The 23772-nt window shown below is 43.6% G+C and overlaps 2 protein-coding genes across 2 annotated transcripts in view; both read left to right on the forward strand.

The window, feature by feature from the left end:
• LOC115542970 (NLR family CARD domain-containing protein 3-like) overlaps positions 1 to 7265 on the forward strand; it is a 29253-nt gene extending 21988 nt beyond the window's left edge. Inside the window, exons 3-6 of the mRNA XM_030355492.1 lie at positions 659 to 832; positions 1009 to 1055; positions 4885 to 5442; positions 6815 to 7265. Coding sequence (XP_030211352.1) covers positions 659 to 832; positions 1009 to 1055; positions 4885 to 5442; positions 6815 to 6957 — 922 coding nt within the window. The 3' untranslated portion in view covers positions 6958 to 7265. The remainder of the gene's footprint in view (positions 1 to 658; positions 833 to 1008; positions 1056 to 4884; positions 5443 to 6814) is intronic.
• LOC115541785 (NACHT, LRR and PYD domains-containing protein 3-like) overlaps positions 1 to 23772 on the forward strand; it is a 216202-nt gene that overhangs the window by 170695 nt on the left and 21735 nt on the right. The gene's annotated exons all lie outside the window — the stretch shown is intronic.

Consider the following 23772-nt stretch of genomic DNA (forward strand, 5'->3'; position numbering starts at 1 on the left):
ACCTCATCGCTGCCCAGATCCCCTGTGCTCCTCAGGAACAACTATACAAACATACCTCTGTCAAGTCCCACTGGTTTAACACATCCACAAACTGTTTTTCAGGAATTCCCAACACACCAGACATCATTTGCATATCACAAGAGAAAAAAATAGTCAGACTCTTTCTTTGAAGTAGCCTGTGCCTTTGACCTGTTCATGGAGGAATCCTACTGTACAAAAAAACTGAAATACCATCCTCTAACATCTGCCATTGAAAGCTGTGGCTATAAATGTGTCCTCATTGTTCTTGTCTTTGGCAGTCTAGGCCATGTGCATAGGCTGGTGGTCAGTGGACTTAACATCAGTGGACTAAGTAAAAGAAGGGCCAGACAGCTAGCTAAGTACTGCTCAATATCAGCTGTTATAGGGAGCATGTTCATCTGGAAAAGGAGATGTTTCCTGTACCCTTAATGATGCATTCCCATAACAAGATGTTTGTTGGTCAAATAGTTGTTGGATAATTCATCACATTTGGTTCCTAAAATGATATTAACTTGTAATGTGGAAACAAATAAAGTACATAAAATGTGTGTGTGTGTGTGTGTGTGTGTGTGTGTGTGTGTGTGTGTGTGTGTGTGTGTGTGTGTGTGTGTGTGTGTGTGTGTGTGTGTGTGTGTAGCTTGTCTGGCTGCCTGGTCACACAGGAAGGCTGTGCTTCTCTGGCCTCAGCTCTGAGCTCCAACCCCTCCCATCTGAGAGAGCTGGACCTGAGCTACAATCACCCAGGGGACTCTGGAGCTGCGCTGCTCTCTGCTGGACTGGAGGATCCACGCGGGAGACTGGACACTCTCAGGTATGGAGAGGACAGCTCACCACTGAGGGACAAAGTCTCCTACAAGGATTCAAGCTGCTGCTAGATGAAGTGGTTTGAAGAGGCAGCTGTCATTCATGTTGTGTAGAACGTGATGAGACAGCAGATGATGAAGGTGAATGTTTCAACATGCTGCTCTCACTTTGTTACCCCCCCAGTGTGGAGCACGGTGGAGTGTGGAGGCTGAAACCAGTCCCACAGAGATGTAAGTGTCTGTTTGAATCATCACATCACACACTCACTATTGAGATGGAAAGTCCATCCACACAGCAGGAAGTGAGATCACATCCTACTGGGAATGAAGATGATGGCTGACATCATGTATCTTATGTGTATTAATACTGTCCACCATCACAATTAAACCTGCTTATATATTATTATTATTATTATTATTATAACTTTATTCAAGACACAGGAAGGTCCACATAGACAGCACACTACATATATACACATATACATATATATACACATATAAACACACACACACACACACACACACACACACACACACACACACACACACACACACACACACACACACACACACACACACACATATATAAAACAATATAAAACATTTAAGAAGGAATGCAAATGAGGCATTATCAATTATAATACAAACATAATTAAAACACATAATTAAAACACATACAAGCTTCGGGTCCAATGTTTCCAGAAGCAAGATGAGAACCTTGTGTCACTCTGAGAGATATCAATTAGAGACACAATAATCTTATTCAAAGACCCAGTCAATCTGCCCATGAATCTATACATAAAATTTCTCAGAACAGCATTGAAAGTGGGCACATTGTTTCTCACGAACATTTCACTGGCACTACCCCCCCTGGGAGTTTTAAGCAAAATTCTCAGAGCATCATTATATGCCACATGAAGTTTTTTCATTTTCGCTTTACTGTAATTACACCACAGGTGTGCAGTATACATTGGAGTGCAATACGCTTTGAAGAGCGATATTTTAACATCAGTAGTACACATGTAGAATTTGCGCGCCAGCATGTTTGCCTGCCCATACAGTATACCACACTGACGCTGCACATCATCATCATCACAGAGGTCATCTCTTATCACGTGTCCCAGATATTTAACCTTCTTTACAACCACTAGCGGTTCACCTGCCAGTGAGAAAGAAGGAAAGACAAGCTTCCTATCCTCCTTGGTTCTAGCAATCAGTACCACACTCTTTGTTGAGTTAAATTTGATGTCATACATTAAGCCATATTGAGAGCATATTCTAAGAAGCTGCTGCAGGCCAACACTGGAGGGAGACAGTACCACCAAATCATCAGCGTATAGCATATGATTAATGAGGTTATCCCCCACCAAACAGCCAGTTCTACACTCCTTTAGCTCTACAGATAGATGATCCATGTACAGATCGAATAGTAGCGGGGACAGAATTCCGCCCTGCCGCACTCCATTGGAGACATAGATGGGTGTGGATATACTCATCCCCCACCTAACTTGCATAGTTTGGTGAGAGTACCAGAACTGCAATATCCTAATTATATAAGAGGGGACCCCTCGCTCAAGTAGTTTAGCAAACAGTTTCCCATGTTTGATACGGTCAAAGGCTTTTGACGCATCCAGGAAACACATGAAGACTGTGCTATTTCGTGATCTGTACCTATGGACAATTTCTTTAAGTGCAAAAATACACAGATCAGTTCCATGCTTACTCTTAAAGCCAAACTGGTTATCTGTTGATGCTATATAATCTGCAAGCCTATCCATAAGGATCCCTTCTAGTACCTTGGACAGTATACTTGCAAGTGCAATAGGCCTATAGTTATCAATACTAGTTAATTGACCAGTCTTATTCTTAACTACAGGTATCAACAAGACAGATAACATGGATCCTGGGAGTATGCCATGCTTCATTAACCCAGAAAAGCATAGAGCAAGTAACACTGAAATACTTTGTCTAGAGTATTTCAGATGTTCTGCTGTTATTTTATCCTGCCCACAGGCTTTGTTTATTTTAAGTTTCTCAATAGCATAAGATACTTCATCTGGCCGGATGACTACACCATCACTGTGAGGTATTTCACCTATGTTAAAAAACATCACTTCAGTTAAAAATGTTCTCATAGTGTCTCCTCCATAGCTCTGCAATGTTTTCAGGTTCAGTAATGCCATCAATGCTAGAAGGCAGTGGCATCTTGCTGTTGTTTACCACCTTCACCTCCTTCCAGAACTCATATACATTATTAATTTGTAACTTTTCCGCCATAGAGTTCGCCCTCATAGTCTGCTCGTTTCTTTTTATAAAACGCACAGCATATTTAAATCTAGCATTAGTCCGTACCTTGTGCTCACAGACTGGGCCATGCCTCGGTTTGCCTGCTAAAACCCATCTTCTAAAAGCATCTTTTGCCTCCATATGAACTTCATGTACATAGTCATTCCACCCTGGTCTCACAATATGTTGTTTCACCACTTTTCTTCTCAGTGGTTCACTTCCAACAACTAGACAGTTCACAATTTTATCATACATTGCACACAGGTCATTATTATGACTTGCATTCTTAGTTGATATTCCCACACATAATTGCATCAACAGGTAACTCAATATTTCTTAAGTACACATCAGTCAGTAACTTGTAACATTGCAGGTCAACATCTGTGAGCCTAGCCCAGTCCAGCGTCTCACTTGGTTTATGGCTGTCATTACAGACAAGCTCAGGTAGGCCCTTGATGTTAATGAACATAGAGACCGGAATATGATCTCCAGTGGCCATACCATATAAGATCTCAGCCTCCTCTATACAAGCATGTGCATCAAATGTAGACATACAGTGGTCCAACCAGGATGTAGTATGCCAAGCTTCACTCACATGTGTATAACTATCAGCTGGCAATAGTTCCTTACTGGACAGAATCACCTTGTTATCTTTGCAGAATTGTGTCAGGTGCAGACCAAACAATGAGTTAGTATCTGATATATCAGCATTCAGATCCCCCAAGATAAATATGGATGTATACTCACTTTCCCTTATATAAGACCCAATAAAAGCAAGCTTATTGAAGTACTCATCTTCATTTTTGTGACATTCATATGGAGTGTATACATTTAAGATTATAAAAACATTCTTATCCTGCACCACCTTGATTCCTATGCACCAATCCACATCTAACCTGATCACAGTGACCAATGAGTCAAGTTTCTTATGCCAGAATATAGCCACACCGCCTGGGATCCTGCCACGCATAATTCTGGTGTTAAGGTCTGTCGTAGATTCCCCTGCTCCATGGAAATCATTATGCACAGTGTTCAGTTTATCCAGATCTTGAATAGATATAAAACCCAGCAGGTATTACATTGTTACATTGAGGGGGGGCGACCGGGCTGAGGGGGGGGAGGGGGAGGGTGTGGGGGGATGAAGGGGCTGAGGGGGAGGGGAGTGGGGGTGACGGGGCTGAGGGGGAGGAGTGAGGGTGAGGGGGGGGGCTGAGGGGGAGGGGGAGGGGGGGGTGATGGGGCTGAGGGGGAGGGGGAAGAAGGGGCTGAGGGGGAGGGGGAGGGGGGGTGATGGGGCTGAGGGGGAGGGGGGGGCCGGGGCTAAGGGGGGCGATGAGGGGGAGGGGGGGATGAAGGGGCTGAGGGGGCGATGAGGGGGAGGGGGGGTGACGGGGCTGAGGGGGGCGGTGAGGGGGAGGGGGAGGGTGTGGGTGGATGAAGGGGCTGAGGGGGAGGGGAGTGGGGGTGACGGGGCTGAGGGGGAGGGGTGAGGGTGAGGGGGAGGGGGGCGGGGGTGAGGGGGAGGAGGGATGAAGGGGCTGAGGGGGAGGGGGGGTGATGGGGCTGAGGGGGAGGGGGGGGGTGACGAGGCTGAGGGGGCGGTGAGGGGGAGGGGGAGAGGTTGATGGGGGGGGGTGAAGAAGAAGAGAGAGCGATCACAAAAAGAGTCTGAAAGAGAATAAAAAGAAGAAGAGCGCAGGAGAACAGTACTAGTGATGATGATGATGATGATGAAGAGCGGTTCAGCAGCTCATCATGTCTGGTTCTCCCTCAGATGCCTGTGACCTCACACTGGACCCCAACACGGCCCACAGACGACTCTCTCTGTCTGAGGACAACAGGAAGGTGACGCAGGGTGAAGAGTTCCAGTCGTATCCGAATCACCCAGAGAGATTTGACTCCGTGCCCCAGGTGTTGGGTAGAGAGGCTCTGACTGGCCGCTGTTACTGGGAGGTAGAGTGGGAAGGATGGGTTGATATAGGAGTGACATACAGAGGAATCACAAGGAGAAGATGGGGTGGTGACAGCAGGCTTGGAATGAACAACAAGTCCTGGAGTCTTGATTGTTCTGATGATCGTTACTCTGTCCAGTACAACGGTAGGAGAACAGTCCTCCCTCTCCCCCCCGCTGGCTCCACCAGAGTAGGAGTGTATCTGGACCGGCCTGCTGGCTCTCTGTCCTTCTACAGAGTGTCCCCAGGTGGAGGAGGGTCCTCAGACACACTGACACACCTCCACACCTTCTGCTCCTCCTTCAACCAGGAGGACCTCCTCCCGGGGGTGGGGGCGGGGAGGCTCGGCGAGGTTCAGCACTGTGGCTCAGCGTCTCTGTGTAAGTTATAGTCTCTCTCTCTCTCTCTCTCTCTCTCTCTGTCTCTGTCTCTCTCTCTCTCTCTCTCTCTCTCTCTCTCTCTCTCTCTGTCTCTCTCTCTCTCTCTCTCTCTCTCTCTCTCTCTCTCTCTCTCTCTCTCTCTCTCTCTCTCTGAGTCTAAGGACACACATGAATACACGCACGTATATATTAACACACACACGAGAACACGTACATATGAACACAAACACGCTCGCACACACAAACGCATTTAGAAACACACACACACATGTATATATGAACACGCACACACACACACCTGTAAATATGAACACACACACACACACACACACGTACATATGCACACACACGCATATATTTACACTCAAATATACACACAGACAAACGCATGCAAACGCAATCACAGGTCAAACATAATTAAATAACGTTCTCGATAGGGTGTTACACTTGGTTATTTATATGCCTAGTAATCATCTGATAAATGCTATAATGAGATGTCATCACAACCAACCTGTATTAGACCAGAGGTTTTAGAAATACACCATAAGGCCAACTTGTGAATGTGCTTCATTGAATCACACATGAAATGCAAGAATATGTCTTTAATTAAGACCTCAAATATTTAATTACACGCACAAGGTACTGATATTATGCATTAGACATAGCCTAGATGAGGCTAACTGGTTTGATAGTTTTAACTAACTTAACGTTAAGAGAAAAAACTCCTTCCTCCGAACTCCGAAGCAAACGCACGCATGCAAGCACGCACACAGTGGTGAACTACAAACCATCCTCCTCTTGCGCCCATTCAAAGAACTACAGAAGAACACACACAAAAAATAAGTAAATTTGTACTATTAGCCAAAAGGTCTAACAACAACATTTTTTTTTCCAACTAATCCAGCTGCACGGCCACTACATAACGAGAACACAAACCAACCATCTGATATCGCTAATCAAGGGCCCACACCGATATGCAGTTAAAATACATTTTCTTACCTTAAGTAGATGGTAGGACTCCAAAGGTGGTCTTTCGTTCTGGGGTGGTGCTGATGAATTCCTTTTGGTGGAACCATGACCCACAGTATCTTTGAAAAAATCCGAAATTCTTTTCTGACTCATACTTTTTAGCTCTGTTCAAAATGCTAGTGCTAGCCTAGTTGATGACGTCCAGAGTAGAACACTTTAAACGGTCGTTATGCTGTGTTTGTGGTACTACATTTTGTGAATCAAATCATGCTTGTGACATTTATAGTCAAATATGTTGTTTGAGTTACGTAAATAAAATGACAATAGTATAATAATAGTCTGATATATTTATGTATTTATTTATTTATTTATTTGCACGGGTTTTTTTGCATTTCACATTCAGCCTCTCGCCACCAGGGAGGGGTGCAGCCCCCCAGCCCCCCCACTTCCAGCGTCCATGACTGCATGCCCACCACACACACATTTATAATCAGACATACATGTAGGCCTTTATATAAACACACACACACACACAGACTACACTAACCTGTATATATCAACACACACACAAACTATAATGCAAGTGCTAAACTTCTGAAAGTTGATCTTGATAAACCATGAAAGGAAGAGACTTTGAAGATCTTCCATAAGGTTAACTAACAAAATACTATATTTCTAATGTCAAATGTATTTTAATTATTGATTGATGTTTAATCTTAACATGTTCATATTACAATATTGTGTATATTTTCAGAAGTTTCGATAAGTAGGTTGGCGGACACAGAGCTTGCGTGTTGTTGACGGATGTCACAATCTCTGTGTTCGTCAATCTACTTATCGAGTCTTAAAAACAAGATGGCGTAGACGGGAGAACCACTGATGGTAATGTGTGTGTAAAATGTCCTTTTTAATAAACAATCTGTACACTTACAAAGCTATAAATGCCTCGTTTTATAATAAGACCCTTACATTAGATGGGCGCATACGAGCTCATCTAATGTTCAATCCTCACCATAAGAGCCCCGAGGTGAGGCTGCTATGGCTGGGGAGAGATGGCTGCATGGGAGGGTAGGGTTAGGTGTTGTGGGGGCTGGGCCCTGGTCCACAAGGGTCCAGGTCGGGGTCTGGTGGGGCCGGGTCCTGGTCCGGGAGAGCTAGGTCCTTGTCTGGGGGGGGCCGGGTGCTTGTCTGGGGGTAGTACGGGACCTGGTGTGGGGGGGTCCCATCATAACCTGAATGGTATGAAACAAACAGAGACGAGGAGAAAGAAAAGGCTAAAACAATGAAAGTCTTGTGGACCCCCCAGGGGAGCGGGACCAGGTCCTGTGTCAGGCCGAGAGAGTCCAGTTCCCCACCCAGCGATCCACTCCTCAACCAGGGAGTGAAGCTGCCCACACAGAGCTCCACATACCCACACACACCTCGCCGCCCGCCGGTGTCCCTGGGTCCTGACGTCCATCAGAGTACCAACGGGCCCTCCTGGGTCCTGACGTCCATCAGAGTACCAACGGGCCCTCCAGGGTCCTGATGTCCATCAGAGTACCAACGGGCCCTCCTGGGTCCTGACGTCCATCAGAGTACCAACGGGCCCTCCTGGGTCCTGACGACAATCAGAGTACCAACGGGCCCTCCTGGGTCCTGACGTCCATCAGAGTACCAACGGGCCCTCCTGGGTCCTGACGTCCATCAGAGTACCAACGGGCCCTCCAGCGCCACCAGGAGAGCGAGCCCTGGGTCCTGACCAGTGGCGGCTGGTGGTTTTTAAAGTGAGGGAGGAAGGACTGCGCGCTTGGTTGCCATTGGCCTGCTTGCACTGTTGGTGTAGGGTGGCATAAGAATGTGAGACTCAAGTTGTTTCAGGGTGTTTTGGTGAACTACAAAATAGCAGGGAGGGAGTTATGTGAACAAAATGTATACAAAGCCACCAGTGGCATCACTGTAATTTGAGAAGGAAAGGATGCAAAGCATATTAGTCAAATCAGGCCTACTATTGATTTGTAAAAGTAAATAAAAAAATCTGGGTCTATTATTGGGCCTATTTTTGCCCTCACTGACTGAAGTTATTTAGCTATGTTTATTTTCAGTTACAATTGCTTGTAATGCTACCAGTAAGTCATGCGTACCTAGCAAACCATGTAGCACTCACAACTAGGGTTGCCAACTTTCAGAAATTAAAATAAGGGACGCCCACCACGGGCCCGACTCCTGTGGGGCGGGGCGCCCGCAGCAGTGGTATGTTTTATTTTGTGCTGGTGTTTTTAGTAAAGGGTTGATCAAGAAAGGAATTAGTCATACTTAAAGCTTGAAATGCTTTATTACCACATAACATTCTTTTATAAAGTGCAGTCAATTAAATCTTGAATGAAATCTCTTTGTGTGGCGTGTGCAGCAATGAACTTTTAAAATATAAACTAAATAAACTGAGAACTTCATGTTACTTTTTAAGTGCATAACTATAGGGACTCTCTTTGAACATTTTTACAAAAAAAAACAGTACAAATAAACAACAAAAACACTTATAAACTTATGTAAAAAAAGAGTGCAAAACATTACTCCTTCCCTCAACATTACTCCTCCCCTCAAAACTGTTACTTCTTTTTCCAGGTGTACTTCTTGTTACTCCTTGCAGCACTGAGTAGCTCTTTGTCTTTTAAAGCGCTGTTGTAAAACTCTGAACAGGACTGCTCAAAGTTGAGAGTGATCAGGAGCTCACTCCTCATGAGCTCTGTGGAGCACCTGTTCCTGCAGTCACTCCATTTGTTGGCCATTCTGGAGAAGATCCTTTCCACACATCCAGTGGATGCTGGGATGCTCAGGATGTGTCTGGTGATAGACAACATGTTTGGCAGGTCAGCTACTCGAAAGAGAGCCACCCACCTGGCAGCCACACCTTTGGACTTCCATTCATCTTCAGCATCTTCTTTGAGCCTCTTCAGAATGGGTTTTGCTGTGGAGCATTCATCATAAAGTTCATCCATGTTGACTTTATGGATGAGGTTGAGCTTGGTGGTCACCCTCTCAATGTCAGTAAAGGTCATGGTGCCATGGTGCAGAGAGAGAGGTTGCAGTGAGAACAACCAGTAGTGTTCCGAAAAGTTGAACCATTTCTCAACATATGAGAGTGCTGTGTTGAGGAATGCAGTAAAATCTGCCCTTGCCATGTCAGCATCAAGTGGATGGAGACGCTGCAGCTTCAATTTAGTTAAGTAGCCATAGAACTGTTAATCTCGTCTCTGTGTGAGCTTTTGCTTGAAGTTTTCCATGATGGAATATAACTCAACACAGGTGGTTTCATCACTCTCCAGCTTCTTTACAACGTCCTCAAAGAGAGAGAGGATATTATTGCAGAAAGAAGGTAAACCTCCACAATGTCTCCATCTTCCTCAGTTGAGTCCTCACTGAACTTTAACAATGCTCGAAGTTGTTTGGGACACTCCTCCCCCCAGGCTGATGAAGTACGATTTCAGTGCAATCCAGGTTTGCATTAGCCGGGTGATGGCTGGATTAAGGGAGAGCCACCTGGTTGTGACATGTCGCAGAATTTCCTGGAACTCAACATCACAAAACCTACAAAACTCTTTGAGTGATTCTCTTCGTTTGGCAGATGTGGAAAAGAAGGTAGACCTTCAGCACAACATTTTCCACATCTACAATGAGCTGGTCAAGAGCATGCATCACTGTGTTGTGCAAAATATGGGCATGGCAGTTTCCTTGCAGCAGATCTTTTTGTTACTTCTTCAAGTTGGTGAAGACAGAGTTGTGAATTCCATAATTCACATTTGTGTTGTCTGCAGTGCACTAAATGCTGTCACATGATCCAACGATAAGCCAAATTTGTCAAGCGACTGCTCTGTGAGAGCTACAATCCCAGCAGCGGACTCATCTGCATTTTCAATGAAATCCAGCATTTTGTTGGTGACCCCGCATTCTGGACTGAAGTATTGAACAGCAAGGGGGAACATCTTCCTGTTTCCTTTATTTGATGCATCTGTCTGAATGGAAAATGGGAGGGGTTTATCTGATGTTAGGGCCTTGAGAACATCAGCCACTGCCTTTGGAGCAAGGACATCTTTAACCACTGACTCTGCCATTGTTGTCCCTATACATTTTTTTTTTTTAATTTTTGAATCCAGGAGAATCTTTTGATTCAGTTTATGTGCACAGTCAACACTGTTGTAGCTGAGGTTGTGTCTTACTGTGTGGTACACCTGTGTCACCTCAGCTGCGGACGGTAATATAGAGAGGAGGAGTGGGATGACATATTGTTGATTAAATTGAACATTTGTCTGCTGCCTGTCTTGTCACTCGAAAAGAAGTCAGGTCATCCAAACAGTTAATCCACACTAATAATATAATTTATGTAATGATCACTGAACACTGCATTCCTCAAAAATGTAAAAATTGTGACACAGAATACAAAGAAAGCTCTACAAACATTTTTAATCTAGGAAATGTATGTATATTAAAGAATAAAGGTTTTCTTTTAACAAATGTATTTATTTATTAATTAACTGTTAATCCATTAGTATGATTTGTTCTTTAAATGGCCATATATAATATTTATATACTTCTGTATATTAAATAAATGGTCGTTCATTCGACTTTTAAAACTCAACATCCTAAACAATCAATCAAACCACAACAGTTTACTAAAATAGGCTCTGCCCATGCACTGCGATGTTCTGGCAAAAGCACAACCAGATAGGAAATCAATCACAACATAATGTCCCATACCGTATCAACCTCAGGAGATGATTGGGGTATGAAGAACTGTGACACTGACGCTTGGGTCTTCTGTGATCTTTCGTGTCTGCAGTGTTGCTCTCCTGTTGCATGCTGTCTGATGTCAGACAGCCCACCGTGCGCCACTGAAAACACTCGCCGACATATTTTACAACTCGCCTTGTAAACCTCTCCACTGACGCTGTCCAGTCAAGGATGTGCGTCTTCCCACTCACGTCCGTACTTCTGCAAGCGTTTACGCTTTTGGGGACGTGGTGGAGTATCGGGTGTAGTGGACATTTTTAAAAGGCGCGGGTTTTGTGAGCAGCGCCGGTGTGTGGTGTCTGTCGCTAGGCAACCGTGACCATCACACGCATGCGCAGAGACACAGGTGACCGGAGCGGGTCTTGCGTAGATCCCGCCGCGACAATTTTGCTGACCGTAGTATTCCCTGTGTTTTGTTTTGAACATTATTGTTAGATTTAGTATTTGTGTGTGTGACAGACATATGTATTGGACATTTATGGAAATACGGAACAAATTGCGTCCCGTATTGGTTCAATACGGGACGCAACATTTAATTGCCAAATAAGGGACGATTCCGTATTTTACGGGACGGTTGGCAACCCTACTCACAACACTGACGTTGCCATTACTTCTGGTGACCTTGATTTTGGGAAGTGGTCTACCTCTTTCTTTGGTCGCTAACTTAGCACTGTAACTCAATGAATGGAATGCTTTTTGTAATAAGACGTTAACAATGTCCTCCGTTTCCAATGTTTCCATTGTGCATTTAGGATCTCGCTATCGCAGATTTCACTTGCTCTGCGTCTCTCAGACTGAGTACCGCGGCAATGCAGACCGGGTTTGCTATCGACAGCGTTGCCAGATTGGGCAGATTTCCCGCCCAATGATAATTTTTCCAGCCTAACATGGTTAAAAGTAGCCCAATTGGGTGGGAAATCGGACCAATCTGGCAAGACTGCTCAACATCCAGGGATCCTGCTTATTGGTTCATAGCGCAGACGGATAGATTTTTGCGCTAATCAGACCCCTTAAGGTCCCACCCACTCAGAGGAGGATTTTCCTCCTCTCTCCCATTGAAACCCATGTTATCCACCGGCCGCCAGTACTTTCGGGAAAATGAGTGAACGGCGGCGGAGGGAGGACGTTCCTCCCTGAAGTAATTGTCAATAGACGATAGGGGGTGCTAATGTCCCTTTACCCAGGGAAACGAACATTATATACTCAAAGGCAATAAAGTAGTCATATTTAAGGGCATTAATTCATTACAATAGTCGGGGCAATCTAAATTTTTTATTCTCAACAATGTTAGGGAGGATCTTCCTCCCTCTCCTCAATGGAGAAGCCTCCACTGGTCCTGACGTCCATCAGAGTACCAACGGGCCCTCCAGCGCCACCAGGAGAGCGAGCCCTGGGTCCTGACGTCCATCAGAGTACCAACGGGCCCTCCAGCGCCACCAGGAGAGCGAGCCCTGGGTCCTGACGTCCACCAGAGTACCAACGGGCCCTCCAGCGCCACCAGGAGAGCGAGCCCTGGGTCCTGACGTCCATCAGAGTACCAACGGGCCCTCCAGCGCCACCAGGAGAGCGAGCCCTGGGTCCTGACGTCCATCACAGTACCAACGGGCCCTCCAGCGTCCCCAGGAGAGCGAGCCCTGGGTCCTGACGTCCATCAGAGTACCAACGGGCCCTCCTGGGTCCTGACGTCCATCAGAGTACCAACGGGCCCTCCAGCGCCACCAGGAGAGCGAGCCCTGCGCTCGGAGCGGAGCGGGACGTTCACCGACTGTCTCGGTGACGACGGTGGGATCTGAACCCCGGGATCTGACTCCTGTTGGGGCTCCTGGGTTTCACGGCGTGGCGAACGCGGCCTGGGTCTCTGAGCCCCCCCCCCCCCCTCACACTGTGATGGCTCCACTGTCTCCCAGAGGTCACACTGTGGGGGGGGGGGGGGGGGTCACACTGTGACGGCTCCACTGTCTCCCAGAGGTCACACTGTGGGGGGGGGGGGGGGGGGTCACACTGTGATGGCTCCACTGTCTCCCAGAGGTCCTGGGTACAGAGTCTGGGGGTTCTGTTGGGCCCGATGCTTCCTTATGATCAACATGTAAGAAGGATCCCCAGAACCGCCTTCTCTCCTCTGAGAGGCGTTGCTCGAGTCAGACCAAAGTCGACCGCAGCGGAAGCAGAGACGCCCTCCCACGCATCGTCAGCGCTAGACGGCGTGATGCGCTGATCTCTGGTTCAACCGACTCACCACGAAAGGCCCCCAGCTTGTGCAGAACGCCGCTGCTCGACTCCCAACTCGTGTGTGTGTGTGTGTGTGTGTGTGTGTGTCTGTGTTTGTGAGTCTTAGTGTGTGTCTGTGTTTGTGAGTGTTAGTGTGTGTGTCTGAGGTCTCAAACCTTCACTTTGCATAAAAGCGCGTGATGCCAGATGAGTTGCATCACCTCCTTCCTGAGACATTCAAATAACTTCCTCATCTGAACTTCATTCTTCCTCAGTGAGCGGCCATGAAGAGCAATCTTTCTCTAGATCCGCTCTTATCCCTTTCACCTGATTAACTTGTTTTGGGAACACTTCAACCTCCGTTTCTTCCCTTACATTTATATTTGTATTACTTTATACCGTGTGGGGCGCATTTTAATCCCGGAGTAGATAAGGTAGGCCGACAGTTTATTACCGTTTATATTGTCTTTAGGTTACTGGTATATAATAATGAACAACCAGTTTACTACCGTTTATATTGTCTTTAGGTTACTGGTATATAATTATGATCAACCAGTTTACTACCGTTTATATTGTCTTTAGGTTACTGGTATATAATAATCAACAACCAGTTTACTACCGTTTATATTGTCTTTAGGTTACTGGTATATAATAATGATTGACTCATACTGAGCCAGTATCCTGTGTACTTATACTCATACTGAGCCAGTATCCTGTGTACTTATACTCATACTGAGCCAGTATCCTGTGAACTTATACTCATACTGAGCCATTGTGTGTGTGTGTGTGTGTGTGTGTGTGTGTGTGTGTGTGTGTGTGTGTGTGTGTGTGTGTGTGTGTGTGTGTGTGTGTGTGTGTGTGCGCGCCTTCCTTTTCCCCGAAAACACGTCAAGACACTCACTGGGAGGTGCGGCTCCTTGACTTCCTCATATTACGTCCGTCGCAGCGAGGAGCCCTTCTTCCTCCGCTTTTTAAACCTTTCACCTGATTAACTTAATAACTATGTATATAATAATAATAATAATAATAATAATACATTTAATTTAGAGGCGCCTTTCAAGACACCCAAGGTCACCTTACAGAGCATATAGTCATCATTCAAAACTATGTAAAACAGACTAGGAATAAAAGGAAAACAGAGGTTAAACATGAAGAATAATATTAATTAATAACACTCAAAGACGCCTAAAGTGAAGGGGGGACCTCACTAACCACCACCAATATAATAATGATCAACCAGTTTACTACCGTTTATATTGTCTTTAGGTTACTGGTATATAATAATGATCAACCAGTTTACTACCGGTTATATTGTCTTTAGGTTACTGGTATATAATAATGATCAACCAGTTTACTACCGTTTATATTGTCTTTAGGTTACTGGTATATAATAATGATCAACCAGTTTACTACCCTTTATATTGTCTCTAGGTTACTGGTATATAATAATGATCAACCAGTTTACTACCCTTTATATTGTCTTTAGGTTACTGGTATATAATAATGATCAACCAGTTTACTACCGTTTATATTGTCTTTAGGTTACTGGTATATAATAATGATCAACCAGTTTACTACCGTTTATATTGTCTTTAGGTTACTGGTATATAATAATGATCAACCAGTTTACTACCGGTTATATTGTCTTTAGGTTACTGGTATATAATAATGATCAACCAGTTTACTACTGTTTATATTGTCTTTAGGTTACTGGTATATAATAATGATCAACCAGTTTACTACCCTTTATATTGTCTTTAGGTTACTGGTATATAATAATGATCAACCAGTTTACTACCGTTTATATTGTCTTTAGGTTACTGGCATATAATAATGATCAACCAGTTTACTACCGTTTATATTGTCTTTTGGTTACTGGTATATAATAATGAACAACCAGTTTACTACCAGTTATATTGTCTTTAGGTTACTGGTATATAATAATGATCAACCAGTTTACTACCCTTTATATTGTCTCTAGGTTACTGGTATATAATAATGATCAAACAGTTTACTACCCTTTATATTGTCTTTAGGTTACTGGTATATAATAATGATCAACCAGTTTACTACCGTTTATATTGTCTTTAGGTTACTGGTATATAATAATGATCAACCAGTTTACTACCGTTTATATTGTCTTTAGGTTACTGGTATATAATAATGATCAACCAGTTTACTACCGGTTATATTGTCTTTAGGTTACTGGTATATAATAATGATCAACCAGTTTACTACCGTTTATATTGTCTTTAGGTTACTGGTATATAATAATGATCAACCAGTTTACTACCGTTTATATTGTCTTCAGGTTCCTGGTATATATTAATGATCAACCAGTTTACTACCGTTTATATTGTCTTTAGGTTACTGGTAAATAATAATGATCAACCAGTTTACTACCGTTTATATTGTCTTTAGGTTCCTGGTATCTAATAATGAACAACCAGTTTACTACCGGTTATATTGTCTTTAGGTTACTGGTATATAATAATGAGTTTACTGTAGAGAATACAACGTTAGTTCATGTTTCATTGCTTTTCTGACCCGTGTGGTAAATTCAACACTGCGTTCAATATTCAAGTGATTCATTTGTCTTGATGCTACTCCAAATTAAAAGAAGGTCATGACAGAAGTCATATGAATGTGCTGATATTTAATAATAATAATAATAATTCATTGAATTTATTTAGCGCTTTTCTAGACACTCAAAGACGCCTACAGTGAAGGGGGGGGGGGGGGGGGGGGGGACCTCACTAACCACCACCAGTATGTAGCACCCATTTGGTTGATGCACGGCAGCCAATCGGCGCCAGAACGCTCACCACACACCAGCTTGAGGCGGAGAGTGAGGGATGAGGTGGAGAGAGAGGGAAAATAACATTTAACACTACTATGGACCACATGTAAACCCTATCGACCACATGTAAACCCTATCGACCATATTTAAACACTATCGACCAAATTTAAACATGTAAACCCTATCGACCACATTTAAACATGTAAACCCTATCAACCACATTTAAACATTTAAGTTGAATATGTGTGCGTAGCGACTGTAGCCTGGTCCTACCAGACTCTCGTACACATTTCGTTTGTAGCACTGAAGGGAAATTCAAATTGAGCGGGAGTACTTAGGCGGGCGGAGCCAGGCTAGCGATCAACAGTTTAATAGATGTGGGTCTAGACTCGATTCCTATGGCTTAAACCACAGCTGGAGTCATAGAGCGAGAGAAAGACATTGGTGGGCATGAGAGGATACCAAATCGATGTCTTGAGCTTCACCAGTAGATTTACTGTCTATGGGATCTGTGGTTCAGTAAAGTGACAGAATTCAGACTTTGTTCCAGAGGAGAAATTGTTCAAAAGTTCTCTACTTTTAAGGGCTGCACGTTTTGGGGAAATAATCTAATCATGATTATTTGGACCAATACTGCTATTACATCTACTTTTTTGGGTTGTAGTTTAAGAACTGTTACAGTCTCCAAGGTCTTTAATTCTCATCCCTCAGTTTGCATCTGCTTTACACATCTGTACTGTAGTGAGAGCAGTGTGGTTATATCATGGGGTTCATATTTATGTTCTATGACGTCCATAATGCTTTAGTGTGACGCAGTCACACTGATCTTCTCTCTCAATAAACAGCTAAAGTTCAGAAGGAGTTGTGTTTGTGTCCAGGTCTCCAGTCTACTATGGATGAGGAGAGAGAGGATGGGGGTCCTACCTCTAAGACCACTCTGTCTGTGGAACATGGCCGCCGGAGCAAAGCTAAGAGGTAAGAAGAGGATCTCTCTGTCTGTGACTGTTGTCCATCTCAGAGCTCAGCAGTGATACATCATGACTCCATCATTAGTCTGAGTAACAGCTGCGTGTGTGTGTGTGTGTGTGTGTGTGTGTGTGTGTGTGTGTGTGTGTGTGTGTGTGTGTGTGTGTGTGTGTGTGTGTGTGTCTGTGTGTGTGTGTGTGTGTGTGTGTGTGTGTGTGTGTGTGTTATGTTAAAGCCCAGAGCAGCAGCAGAGAGCAGACTCCCCTGGACCCAGCTGTGTCTCCATGAAGAGTGACCGCTCTATGGGTATACCTCCTGAGTTTAAAGATAGACGCCCTTCCAGAGAGGAGGGGCGTATTGGCTATTCTTATTCGTGTTCGTATTCGTGTTTGTATTCGTGTTTGCATTCGTGTTTGTGTTCTTGTTTGTATTCTTGTTTGCATTCGTGGTCATAAAGCGATATCGCTCCCGACTGTATGGCGTGTTCCTAATGCGGCCCCCTAATGGGCCTCACATCCTGTTTACCTATATTGAGTTCCAGGAGGCATCTCCAACCAACATAAAAGAGCCCGCAGGGGGAGGTCCTTTTCACTAAAATAAAACTAAGAATAAATTGGCCTTAAAAACAACAGGAGAATTTCTAATTTTAAGAACAGTATGAGACTAATATTTGTTCTGCTCAGACTAAATTCTAGAGTTTTAATTTCAATGTGGAGATATCTTTCCTCTTTGGGGTTAAATGGTTTGATCCCGACCCAGTATGTAGGGTTATTGCGTTGGTATTGATCCAGATATGTAGGGTTGTTGTGGGGGTATCGGATTAAATTGTTTGATCCAGATATGAAGGGTTATTGTGGGGTAACAGGTTAAAAGGTTTGATCCAGATTGTGTGGGGGTATCAGGTTAAATTGTTTGATCCAGATATGTAGGGTTATTGTGGGGATGCAGGCTAAATGGTTTAGTCCAGATATATAGTGATATGTGGGGCTATAAGGTTAAATGGTTTGATCCAGATATGTAGGGTTATAGTGGGGGTATCAGGTTAAATGGATTGATCCAGATATGTAGGGTTATTGTGGGGTTATCAGGTTAAATGGTTTGATTCAGATATGGAGGGTCATGTTGGAGGTATCAGGTTAAATGGTTTGATCCAGATATGGAGGGTCATGTTGGAGGTATCAGGTTAAATGGTTTATTCCAGATATGGAGGGTCATGTTGGAGGTATCAGGTTAAATGGTTTGATCCAGATATGTAGGGTTATTGTGGAGGTTAAATGGTTTAACGATCTGACCCACTTGATTTATACCTCTGTTGCCATGATTTGTTTGTTAATATTTTCCAACCACTTTTAATAGGGGTTACTCCATATAGGGCAGTCATACTCAAGTAGCGGCCCGCGGGCCTTTTGTGGCCCGCGGGGTGTCTATTAATGGCCCTCGAGCTGTTTTGAAAAGTTTTTTTAATTATTAAAAAAAAAAAAAAAAAAAAATCGTGCTGGGCGCTCTTATTTTGAAACCGCGCGCCGCGATCTCAATACGAGGCTGGGGGTTGCAACGATAAACAGATAGCACTCCAGCCCACAGACCGCTCCAGCCCTCCCAAACTCGAGGCAGACAGTCCATCTCAGCAGCAGTCAAGGCCGATTTAGGGTCGTTTTAGACGCAGAGACGTAAGCACGTAATTTACACAAGGGACTTGTTTTAGACAAGTTTTGATTTACAGTTCCTTTAAGGTTCCTTAAGGATTGCGCGTGTTGCAAGGGGATTCTCCGCCAGAACAGTAGGGGGAGCAACGAACGAATCTGTGGGCGTGGAAGTGGAAATCGCTGGCTTGTTTATATTTATAATTATCATAATTCGTTCTTGTGTTTTCTTCTTCTCCTTCTTCAAAATTCTTCATTCGCTTCTGTCACAGCCTTTTAAAAATGGCGCTATTATGCTGTAAAACCGGAAATGTGAGACTCCTGAAAGGATGTGGTTAGCTGGCCAATCACAGTCTTTGCGAGCTGCGTAGGGCCGTAGTGTTTTAGTCGCATAGTCAGGAATTTTGGCCGATGCACTTAAGCACGTAAGGGGGGATATTTTACCGCGCAAGGGGGGGTTATGTATCTTACGTGCTTACGCGTTACGTCTAAAACAGAGCATATATCGGCCTCAGTCACACGTATACCGACCGGCCCCTTGAGTCACTGAAAAAATTTTTTGTGGCCCCTCATCATTTCTACTTGAGTACCCCTGATATAGGGCATGAAGGTAAGTATGCTCCATTGAAAGGGAGACGCTTCTGTATAACTATTACCTCACAGGACAATTTAATAAGAGGATTGACTATTTTCAAATTGGTTTTGGGGTAATACCATAAAGCGGTGAGGGAGAAAGATTTGTCTTGGTTGGTTAAAATTGTTTCCTCAACCCATTTCCAACTCCCTAACTCACTCTGGCCTGTATAGGCCCACAACAAAGGAAACCTAGCATTATAAACAAGTTAATAAGAACAAACTCCCAATCCACCTCTTTACCTTGATCTGGATAATCTTTTGTAGCTGATTCTTGTTTTTTATTACTCCACAAGAAATCAGAGAATAATTTATTAATTTCTTTGAACCAGTAAAGAGGGAAATTAAGAGGAATTGCTGTTATAAGAAATAAAAATCTTGGAGTGTGTTTACAAATATTTAGAGCAACAATAAAGGTGTTAAGGTCTATCACTTGCAGAGGAAGTTACCGTGCCACGCCTTGTAGTCACGTGACCTCAAGTTGAATTATTGATCTGAATTTGAAACAAGATTTAAATGAACTATCAAGGTTGTTCGTTTTTTATCAAGGACATTTTTTATGTTGTGAGTGAACAAGTTGGTGCAACAAACGGTTTTATCTTTACCCCAATGAAGATGAGTTTAATGAATCAAGTATCGTGTTTGCTCATTGTCATTTCATATTGCCTTTTGATTTCTCTTCCAGGGGAGCTTCGAAGGATCCGTTCTGAATTTGTGGAGAGAGTCTCAGGCCCAGTTATCAAAGGTCTCGTGGATGACCTTTGGCAGCAGAAGGTGTTTAGCACTGAGGAAAAGGACTACGTGATTGAGGACCAGAAGAGCAAAGCAGACCAAGCACGTCGTCTGATCGACATGGTGATGGGGAAAGGGGAGAGAGCAAGTCAAGCGATGATTGATAGTATGAAGAAGAGGGACGAACACTTATGCTCCACCCTGGGTCTGATGTCTTCTCTTGCTGGTGTGGGTGAGTTGTTACCATGAATCTACTTTTTAATGAAACGGTCTCTGCCAGCTTTGTTTTGACAAGAGGGGAGTTTCTTTGTCCTTTAATCCACTGGGATCCAGTAATTCATTATCATCCACTCGGGATTGCATTTGTGTGGAATACAATTTAGCTTTTTTGAAAGGTAGGGGTTTTACTTAGTGCTGCTGTATTCCTTGGCTCAATGGTGTTATTGCTAGCTTGACAGGATACCTTTTATAGTTTGGTAACCCTCACCTTAACCCCTCACGTGTTTTTTGCTTTTGTTGTTGCCTTTTTGGAAAACAAAAACAACTGAGTGAGGAAGGATTTAAACACTGGAATAACCTTGCAATGCATCTAATCAACCATGAAAGGTCTGAAGAGCACCGGAAAAATACTGATAGCTGGAAGCAGCTATCAGTAGGTTTCCAGTAGGTCACAGCATATAGCTGCTGTGACCTACTGGAAACCCTCAGGTAAATGATGACATGTTAACAGTCAGTGTAATGTGTCAACATAACTAATCTTATTGTTTTGTAAGTTATTCTCAATTTGTAAATAGATAATTAACATTTGCATGAAAGAAGGATAGTGACATTTGTTCATCCCTTGTATGGAGTATCTCATTATGCGACATAAGGTACAATAAACCGGTAGATGCAGGGGCCCCTAAATTACTGTTCGCCTGGAGCCCCCAAAGGGCTAAGTTCGCCACTGACGATAGCCATGTGCATTTGTTTTCAAAGAAGCCGGCGAATGCGTGGAGCCATGTCCGAAGTAGATGATCATAAAGTGTAGACAAGGTTATACATTTTTAAAACGGTGTATTTGTATTGCAATAAACATAAATCCATCCTTTTTTATAGTTGACAGGGAGAATTTATATCCTAGATTATAATTGTTTCATTTTAGGTTGAACAGAACAATCAGTGTAAGAGTGTTGGCCAACATAATAATCTAAATAAACAGGAACCTGGATTCGGGGATTCAGCCTGTATCTGGGGGACAAGACAAACGAACGGCAAAACACCCGTGGAAACAAAGGAAAGGAAACATAAAGGGCAGAAAACACATTTTTACAGGGCTCACAACAAAATGGTTGAGCAAACACATTTGTACAGAGACTATCAACATCAAGAATACCACGAAGACAAAGTTCACCAAAGGGTACTTTCAATTTCAAAAGCAACACGGCCAAGTCGGCGTCTGATTTGCAGTCTGCTTTTTCTTTCAGTTAACGCTATTCCTGAAAAGCTTGCCCAACGTTTACTCGTGTCTGGCCTCTCTGTCGGTCAGTCTCCCTTTTCTCTTCTTCTGTTCCTCCGACATTGCGTTTCTCCGTCTCTTTTTAGTCGGCTGATCTATGATGAATGTAACAAGCCCTTAGTTACTTGTGTTTATATCGAGCCAGTTCCGTGTTTGGGGGTCTGTGCCGTAAAGCAATTTGTTACTTTGCGAGACCCGAGACTCCCGCGAGAGTGGGCGGCGGGTCGCCGGCAGAAACCTATTCCCCTTCTCCGCCAAGATGCGCAAGGGGGAGTCGAAACAACGAACAATCGAACAAAAATGTATAATAGAACCATCGCAATGACTCTTAGCCTGTTATATTAAGGTAAATCAAGCCAAAAAAGTTGCATAGTTCCCCTTTCACTCGTGTCTGGTCTGTTTTCTGGTCCAACTTATTTTTATCCTTCTTTTGTTCCACCGACGGTCGCCTCTTGGGTCCCTTATCAGTCGATTGATCCATGATGAATGCAACAATTGCCTCGCAACTGGCTGTTTATATCTAGCCGGTGCCATGTTTGTGTGTGTGTCTGCCGTAAAGCATTTTCAAAACTACAATCTACAATCTACAAACTACATTTTCGAGGAGCGATTGTATACTTCCGCTGCGTCACATCCGGATTGTGTCGGTCCGAACAGAGCAAGTTGAATATGCGCTTTTTCCTTGGAGAGGCGACATGGGGCAATGACACACCCACCAAACAACCCAGAAATGGTTGCAGAACCAACAGAATAACTCTCAATCTGCATAATTAATGTAATTTTGGCTAAAAAAAGTTGCATAGTGGGCCTTTAACACATGCATATCCTCATGGTAAACAAATATGCCTCAAGAACCTATGACTAAATTCCTGAAGGATCCTAGGTTTTTTCACTTAGAAAAAAATTCTTTAGCACCTATCATCTATAATGGACCAATGTCTTCAATCTGACATTAAGCGAAGTCTGTGCAATGAAAAAACTAAAGCGCCCAGGAGCCATTGACTTCTAAAAAGGGTGTGGTTTAAAACGCATAAAGACTGAAATGCTTATATCAACAGCAAATTGGACTCCTATGATCTTGAGTCCAATACAAAAGTTGTTCAGAATCAAATTTTGAACATGACAGAGTCAACATATTTTCAATTAGGGCGTGGCATCGAAATGGGCGTGTCCTGCGACAAAAATCACCACAGTTCATAGAAGGAATGTTTGATTTGAGCGGGACCAACTTAGTGGCTGTTGGAGACCAAAGTTCAAACTGCTCGAGTAAAATGAAGTTGATAGACAAAACAACATGGCTGCTAGAGGCTCAAAATCGTTCAAAATTTACTTGATGCCAAAAGGCAAGGTTAACTTAAACCAATCCTCATCAAAGTTGTTGTAGTCAAAGGCAAATGGGTCATGATGAACGCCGCCAAATTGTATCCATGTCGGGCTATTAGGATCGGTAAAACAGGTAACTGAAAATACAACCTCTCCAAATTGTACCCAGATCGGGCGATAGGGGGAGCTATATCAATTAACTGAAAATGCAGACTTTGAATGGACATATTATCTGACATTTTTCTTCTACAGTCATGAAATCATGTAGACATTTGTACCTCCTCATGTTGAGCAAGTGTGCTTAGGAAACCAGAACCTGTAACAAAATGGCGGCTGGACGTCAAAATTAGCCCAATCAATGATAGGTGACTAAAGGCGGGGTTAATTTGAGTCAATCATCACCGAACTTGGTGTATTTAAAGAATCATAGGTAAAGGTTAATCAGGCTAATTTCATCAAATTAGGACTGTAGGGAGCCCTAAAGTGAAATTTTGTTTGCCCATCTACAGATCAAAGCTGATGCTATTCAAGCGTTGTCAACCGTATGCAAACAAAACCGGTATTAATTGTGTTTGTCAGGGTCTTAATGGTCTGCGTCGCAGTCTTAATGGTCTGTCAGGGTCTTCATGGTCTGCGTCAGGGTGGGGCTGGACGATATACCTAGTAAAATTTATACCAGTATATTTTTGAAAGAGATATGCAGTTGAGACAATATCGCCATACCAGTATATTATATATTATTTTGATGTTGCCAAGTTGCGAGTGATATTTTATAAGGCCGAAAGCTGCTC

This window comes from Gadus morhua, chromosome 4 (genome assembly GCF_902167405.1).
Source record: "Gadus morhua chromosome 4, gadMor3.0, whole genome shotgun sequence".
NCBI classification, from domain to species: Eukaryota; Metazoa; Chordata; class Actinopteri; order Gadiformes; family Gadidae; genus Gadus; species Gadus morhua.